The 8,291-nt window shown below is 42.7% G+C and overlaps 1 protein-coding gene across 11 annotated transcripts in view; it reads right to left on the bottom strand.

Annotated features, from left to right (window-relative positions):
* The window catches only part of CUNH10orf143 (chromosome unknown C10orf143 homolog), a 71,771-nt gene that overhangs the window by 20,190 nt on the left and 43,290 nt on the right, over positions 1 to 8,291 (bottom strand). For 2 of the 11 annotated variants that reach the window (XR_015440424.1, XM_087185144.1), the window contains 2 exons: positions 4,224 to 4,396; positions 3,237 to 3,826 (listed from right to left, as the gene is read on the bottom strand). The exons of 5 other annotated variants lie outside the window; for them this stretch is intronic. Coding sequence is in view for 3 of the 6 variants with exons in the window: in XM_087185144.1 (XP_087041270.1) it covers positions 4,256 to 4,396 (141 nt within the window). In the remaining 3 variants the exon portion in view is untranslated. 4 more of the 11 variants (XR_015440426.1, XM_087185146.1, XR_015440427.1 and 1 more) reach the window with 3 other exon arrangements.

Genomic DNA, 8,291 nt, shown 5'->3' with positions numbered 1-8,291 from the left:
TTTCATTTTTACTTCAATTTTAAATTTTTTCTTTAATAAATATCAATTTCCAATATATTTTAATGTTTTAAAACAAATTTAGAAATAAACTATTTTAAAAGGAGGCAAAATATTTGAATGATGTTAATGTCTTTTTTGTTAACGATTTAACATGCTTTTGAATTTTCTGAAAAGTTTTATAATTTGTTGGTTTAGAAGCTGCTTAAATACTTAGTTTTGTGAAATCAGTAAAAGGTATGTATACTTCAATATTTTTAGCCCCTACACAAAGAAACAATGACAGCTTATAAAGAGAAAATTGAAAGTTTTTATGTAATAGACATATGTATGAACAATAATGCTTAGTCTGTTTCCTCAGGGTACAAGAAAATATCTTTTTCTTCCTCTTTTGACAAGAACACAAAGAGGAAGCACTTTAAAGGGATAATCTCATTTCATGCTCATCACGATGTACGTCAAAACCCAGTTTAGCAAAATCTATGAGGGTTTTGCCAATGAGCTAATCTGTTTCAGCACCTGTGGTGCTAACAAGTCAATCTGGCAGGGAGAGCCGCTCCTGCAGAGGACAGCTGACCTGGCCCTGCCAGCAGGTGCACCCACCTGGCCTTTGCCAGCTCCTTGCCTGCTACACACAGCCTCCTCAGAGTGGGCACCCTCAACACTGCCCAAGAAGGGCTGTCCCAATGACTGTTACCAGCGGAACCTGCTGCTGCCTTTATGGTGGCGTTTGCTTATGATGGTATGGAAGGACATTGGTTAGCACCAAGAAAGAGTGGGTATCTGGAGAACCATGAGTAGCAGACCACCGCTAGTCATCTGGATGAGTAAGCTTGTGTTCCTTCCTGTTTTTTCCATGTTCCTCTCCAGTGAACAAGTTATTACTTTTATAATCATTAAGACTGCTTAACACCAGTCCTACCGAAATGTTCATATTCTTCATACTTTCTCAGCTGTTGGGCCTGAAAGAGAGGGACTAGGGTGAAAGAGAGGAACAGAGGCTATGCTTGTGACGAGGGATGACTCTGGAACTGAGGAGGTGGGGAGAGAGGTAGCAGTGGAAGACACCTGTGACAGCCAGGAAGGTAGAGTGGCAAGAGTAGGGGTCCCTGTCCTCTGTACCATGGACTGGTACTGGTCTGTTAGTAAATGGGCTACACAGCAGGAGGGGAGTGGCAGGTGGGCGCGCTAGCAAAGCCCTGTATTTACAGCTACTCCCTGGTATGCCTTGTGTCTAGACATCCCCCAAAGCCTCAGGCAATCACAGGTGGGGAGTTTTGAAGGTGTCTGGATCAGGGTGTGTGAATGTGGATTAACGGTGTGATACTGGGTGTAGATAATGGAAGCCTCACCCTGAGCATGGGTCACATCAATCAACAGGCTTATAGCCTGGATGGATTGATTATAAAAGAACAGAAAGAAGGCAGGTTGCTGCTGCTACTTGCTGCTTCACTGTCTCTTGCTTGCTTGGCATGGAGTTTCTACTCTGAGATGCACCTGTGCCATGCTGCCCTGCTTTGGAACTAGTCAACTAGGGACTGAAACCTCTACAAACTGTAAGCTGAAATAAACCTTTTCTCCTTTAACATTGGGTGTCAGGTGTTTCGTCTCAGCAGTAAGTAACTAAGACACTCCCCGTTGCTCAAATCACTGCTTGAGCTCTGCCTCCTGTCAGATCGGTGGTTATATTAGATTCTCATCAAACTCAACCCCTACTGTGAACCTGACTGCATTTGAGGGATCTAGTTTGATGCTCCTTTGAATCATCCAGAAACCATACGACCCACCACCCACCATCACTGCCACCCTCTCCACCCCACCCACCATCTGTAGAAAACTTGTTTTCCATGAAACTGGCCCCTGGTGCCAAAAAGGCTGGGGACTGCTTGACCTTGGTCTAGGACCAAGCTGCTAGGCTGTGCCATGGTCTAGGACAGCATGGCCATGTGTGGATCCCTGCTGGACAGGAAGGTGAGACTAAGTGTGGGTGCTGAGATGTGCACAGTCCAGGAAAGATGGGTGGCAAGCCTGGGGTGTCAGAGCTTTCTCTTTATGATCCATTTATGACTATACTAAAAACTGCGAAAATGCTGATGTCATGTCTTTAAGGTGGCTGTGACAAGCTTTTTCCATTCAGTATTCTCTCAATAATCTAAGAACTCTGGGCATTTGTAGTAAAACTCTTGGTACTCAAATTCTGGCTAGCTTCAACTCACCCTTTTGGTCATGCTTACACTGTAGTCATCTTTTGTGACCTTCTGCCTTTCCAGGATAGAAGGCCTGCTCTAGATCTGGAGGGAAGGTGCAGCGAGGGAAAGAGGCTACCCTGAGGATCAGCACTCCCATGGGTGTGCTCATTAACCCTGGTGACAGTCCCTACCATCCCCACCCTGCAGGCAGGGAGGAGGAGGCTCAAAGAAGTTAAGAGTCATCATTGTCACATGTGAGATGTCTGGTGGTAACAACATCGAACCTCAGTCTGCTTGATTTAAATGTGGGGCATTTTCCATGGGACAAGATCATGCCCAGGGACTGTTCAACATGCTCTGGATGATTTGTGTGCTGCTGAGATTACCAAAATACCCAGCCATAAATACATGGACATCACCTCTCTCCACAAATTTGAGGACAGAATTTATACACACAAAAAATTAACAATTTTTTAACAACAATTTTAGCTTAACAATTAAGGTGTATATCTCATTTTGAAAAGAAAACTACAGGTTTCTTAAGGTTATAAATCCCAATACTTTCTCACTTTTGAAGCTTGGTTATTTGAGCATGGGTTAGCACTCTACACTAGTCACAGAGCTGGTGTCTCATCTGGGGTTAACAACAGTGTGTACAATGATTCTGTTTAATCCCCATCACAGAGGGCATTGTGGCAGTTTCCTTCCAACATCATGTCTTTCTCTGCCCATCTTCCCAGTATGGAGCTCCCCCATGCCTGCGTACCATCATCATTTATGGATGATTGTGGCTCTTCCCAAAGTGAATGCTGAAGACATCCATGGCAGGGAACACAGCCCCTATGAGTAACACGATGTAAACAGAGAGTACAGAGGGCACTTGGGCCCTCCTCTAGTGTTAGAAGGTTAAAGAACTTGAGATCGATTCAATGGCATCATGATTTCTTTAGGACTTTGTCTATTATAAAACATGAGATCCTGGGACGCTTTCAAATGCAGGGAAAATAACACCAGTTTCCACACTTAGACAAAACATGAAAACCCAAGAGAAAATGAGCAATTTCCATTTTAATATAAAAGGAGTGCTGTCCTTGATAACTTCAGTTGGAGAATGACACAGAACAGATTGGATACTGTTTAGTAAAATTCACTTCAAGAGCATTTTATAATATAAAAATAAATCTTTTAATTAAAAAGAGTACATGAGCAGTCCTGGATACACTCATAAAGCAATATGGAAATATAAAAGCAGGGCAACATCTGGACATGATTCCATAAGCCACAGGGTTCCCAAACCTCATAGGAAGTTTGATACACTTTTTAAACTTTTAAATAATGCAGTTGATCATTCTCTTAGGCAAGACACATCTGAATGGAGGCTGTAGCAAATCATAACAACTTGGGGGCTCTTTGGAAGTGACATGGACTCTCCTGGTTCTTGTGTAGAGGACAGTGTATCACCAGAATGAGAGGACGATCTAGCAGCAGACGGCGCCAGGCTGCTATTTGAACAGGTGGGTGCCAAAACTATTTGTAAGGGATTTACATTTGCAGTCACACTGAGGATTCAAAATCGAAACTGGAATCTTCCCTTTGCCCATTTCCAACTTCTAACGATTCTCAGTATGGTTAAAATGCCCCTAAAAAAATAAAAGAGCACATTGTGTGAATTAATTTACCTTGGCCAAATTGACATACTATGAACATACTTTGTTCACCAACACAAAGCATTGCATTTAAAGTGAACTTGTACACAATGTGTTAATTTGAGGTGAATAAATATTTCTAGATGTATTTCTAAATAGCACACTGTAATTACAATATTTAAAGAATTTCCAATAATGCCTGGCACACAGAATGTTCTCAATAAATGCCATATCCCTTCTATAGGAAGAAAAGAATGAAAATACCATTTATGGTAGATAGGGTGATACAACTAAAGCCCAATATATACATATAAGGAAATGTCACAGTGAAATCTTTAAAAGTGTATGAATTAATATTTATAATAAAATAAAAACTTTAAAAAATATTTACCCATTCACAAAATAAAACTTTTAAAAATAATGTTATTTAAATACTGAATAGGATTCAAGACAAAAGCAGTATAGCTTGCTCTTCACTGGGGATACCCAGAAGTAGTCCAGGTTCATCACAATCACCATCAGGGGTCCTCTGCACAGACGGGCCTCCCACCTCTTCACCTTCCCCTGCGGAAATAGAACCAGATGGGTGGGATGGACAGTTGGCCAAACACCACAGTGCTGTGCAGTAAGAGGTCTCATCAGCATCTAGAAATCTCTGTCCCACGTGGCCACGAACACCAGCACACAGCAGTGTGGTTCTGGGCCCATGGCAGAAGCAGGATGGCACCCCTGGCTACAAGGACTACTTAGAACAGCAACAGGATTCCTGGGCTGGCAGAGGCCCTAAGAAGGGTGGAACAGGCTAGGTGGTATGAAGACAAAACAGTCCAGTCTACGATGGCATGTGTTTCCCAGAAGGTGAATGCAGCCCGGAGCCATGGGAACCTGACAGGAGAGACTCGGGCCATGCATGGACAGACTAGTAGGAGGCAGCAAACTCATTTCACATTGATGGCTCATTTAAGGGATCAAAGTGCTACAGGAGCCAGGTAAGGGAGCACCTGAACCTGATGACAGGCTGGGAAAGCCAGGAGGTGTCTTGGGTGGGCCACAATAGAATAAGGTCCCAGGCAGCAGAAACAGCATGAGATCAGAATGTTTCAGATCTGGAAAAGCCACTGTGATGACAGAAGCTAGGATCCAAGCAGCACATGGACAGGCAAGGGGATGTGTGTGAAAGGTCAGGCTGAGGCTGTGAGGGCAATGCATATCACGACAAACACAGGTGCTGAATTTACTCATAGAGGGCTTTCTATAGTTGTCCTGGAATTCTACATGGAACAGATTAGATACCCCCTTACAGAAGGAAATATGTTTCTTTCCTGCAGTTCTCAAGGTCATCCACAAGCCAATGGACATCAAAGCATCCAGGAGGCTGGGAGCAAATGCACATGCCCTGGCCTCTGCCAGGAGACTTCTGCCACTGCCAAGGGGCTCTGTTAGGGTACAAGTTTCAAGGGACAAGTGAGGAGGGATGATTTTTTAAAATTAATTTCATCCTCAATAACCTTGTCATCACTATCACATGGACCTATAAACAAAATCTTTTATGTTTTTTAATTCCAAAGGTATTTACTGAGACATCTCCTGCCCTCTCCCTCTTCCAGGAGGTACATTTGAAAAACATGCTGGAGGCAGAATGAAAAGACCTAGGGATTAAGACAGATAAACACATCATCATGAAGACTGAGTGCTAGAGGAATAACTTTTAGAAATAGGTTGGGCCGGGGATTTAGCTCAGTGGTTTCATCGCCTGCTGCGCAAGTGCAAGGACCCGAGTTCGATCCCCGGTACAAAAAAAACACAACTTTTAGAAATAGGTTGTTTAAACCTTCTCCCCTATGTTCTGCTTTCTGACAAGATATCAAGCCCTCATGTCAATTTATTCACTCTCCTACATACATTCCAGTGTGTCACTGTCTGTTAAAACCCACGGCCCAGAGTGATATGCAAAGAGAATCCTGGTATGTCCCTGACCTATGTAGGCACGGTCTAGTGAGATCTGAAGTCCTGGGACACTGGGACTTACAGAGGACACATAGCAGCCACTAGAAGCACATTTGATGATGACTGACTGGGCACTGGTTCTATAATTTGACAAACTTGGGCAAAGAGCAGGGATCACTGTGACTTGATTGTAAGCCTTATTATACACGAATAAAACGCTGTTTCCTGTTTGGTTAGACTTGAAAAGCAACTGACAAGCAGCAGTGTGGTAAAACACAATTCCAGTATTTTTTCAACCAGAAAGAGATAAATACTTTTTTGAAGGAGTCTTTATTTGCTTCTGATACTAGATTTGAAAAGGACACAGGGCTGGCTGTTTCTGTGTTTGCTGCAAAACACATTCTTCAGGGCCGGGGATTTAGCTCAGTGGTGCAGCCACCTGTCTCGAAAGTGCAAGGTCCCGAGTTCAATCCCTGGTACCAAAAAAACCCCAAAACACATTCTTCACTGTTTTCTCAAGGGACAAGTCTACACACAGTCTTATGGTCCTTTCAACTTCTTGCTATAACCATCCCCTTACAGGGCACTTGTCACAACTCATGTCCCTTTTAAAATTTTCCACTTTGCTTTGTACAGTAGAAACCTGCCCCACTGGACTCTACTGTCTGAGGGACTGGCAGAGCCAGAAGGTCCACAAGGTCCATACCTCACTCCATTTGAAGTTGTTACATGAAACACCATACTGATACTTTCATCTGCAATAAATCTAGTTGTGATGCAATCTGTGCATAGTGGGGGAAGAGAGACTTTGCCACATAACATTTTGCCTTTTGGTGAAAAGCATTTTTCATTAATGTGCAGAATTCTGGCTTTGAAGGTAGCTCTCTGCCTGTCCTTGAATAACTGTGACATAATAGCAGCAGCCCTTTGTGAGGTAGAGATGTCTATGATTCCTGACATTGCCTGAGGAATCATCTTTAAGAGCAGATTCATCTTTACTTCTATAAAACAAGGTCCTTTCACAAAGGCTGAGTTTCTTCAAAGGCCTACAATGAAAGCTACGACTTCTAAGATACTCAATCTTATTTCACTTGCATGACTCTTTGTATAATGAAGAATTCTTATGTATGTCCCATGCAAATTTAACATGCCTTGCACACTTGCCCCACCTTCCTACCTTTCTTCTTGGAAGTAATCGCTCCTCTAAAAGAGCTTATATCCTTCTGCATCAATTAGCATCAATGGGAAGTAGGTGGTATGTGAGAATAAAATTCAAAAAGGGATTAGTTACAAAGCTGTACAAGGGAGCTGCAAAGGACCATGTAAGGCTAGACTAAAGGGTTAAGAGGAGGAAGCAGTCCCAAAACCCAGAAGGAGAATATGTTATGAATTTCTGGCTTATGGAAAGAACACTGACATTGACCAGGGGACCCATAAGTACCTTACCCTTTCTGCCTCTCCAGTCTCTTGCTGCCTGCTCCAATGGCTAAACCCAAAGGCATGTCAAAAAGCTCAAGCACCCTGCTGATGTGGACTACACAGGCTGGCATCGAGGGCAGAAGGCAGCAAAAGATGGAACATAGATCTGGAGGGGCAAACACAAGAGAAAATCTAGACACTGGACTTACTAGACAAAGACTTTAAATCAGCTACTTTAATTATGTTCCAAGAACAAAAGGAAACCATGATTAAGAACTAACAGAAAGCAGGAGAAAGGTATCTTGCCAAATAGAGAATATCAATGAAGGAATCACACATACACACAAGACAGAAAATCTAGAGAAATATAATACTGAAATTAAAAAATTCACCAGCAGATTTAAGCAGGCTGAAGGAAGAACCAGTGAACAGAAGTGAATTGAGATGATCTAGTTTGAGGAACAGAAAGAGAAGAATGAAGAAGTAAAAAAAGAGTGAAGAAAAATGAACACAGCTTTAGACACTTGTGGAACACCATGAAGTATACTAGTCTCAGAGGGAAAGGACAGAGAGGAAGGGGCAAAGAAATACTTGAATAGTGGCCAGAAGCTTTTCAAATTTGTTGAAAAACAGTCTGCAGGTCTGGAACATTCTGACCTCATGCTGTTCTTGCTGCCTGGGACCTTATTCTATTGTAGCCCACCCAAGACACCTCCCTGTCAGGCCTTTCCCAGCCTGTCATCAGGTTCAGGTGCTCCCTTCCCTGGCTTCTGTAGCACTTTGATCTCCTAAATGAGCCACAATACCTTTTCCTGGACTTCTACTGGGGCACTGAACTGTATCTTTTAGGGCAGTGAGAACACTCTCCAAAAACTTCCCTAGGTATTTGTTCTCTGACACTGTGCCAATTTATACTCCAAATTTATACTGCCAATTAAAGTATCCAAGGAAGTGAGCAGATCCTGTAACTCCACATACTCACTATATATATTACTGGACATTTTAATTTTTGCTAATTTTTTTTCTTTGATACTGGGGATCGAACTCGGTTGGGTCCTTGTGCTTGCTGGGCAGGTGGCAGAACCACTGAGCT

This window comes from Heterocephalus glaber, unplaced genomic scaffold, assembly GCF_053883595.1.
Source record: "Heterocephalus glaber isolate CG9 unplaced genomic scaffold, H.glaber_assembly_v1.0 deba00001497, whole genome shotgun sequence".
Taxonomy (NCBI): Eukaryota; Metazoa; Chordata; class Mammalia; order Rodentia; family Bathyergidae; genus Heterocephalus; species Heterocephalus glaber.
This window is presented reverse-complemented; position numbering and strand designations above follow the sequence as displayed.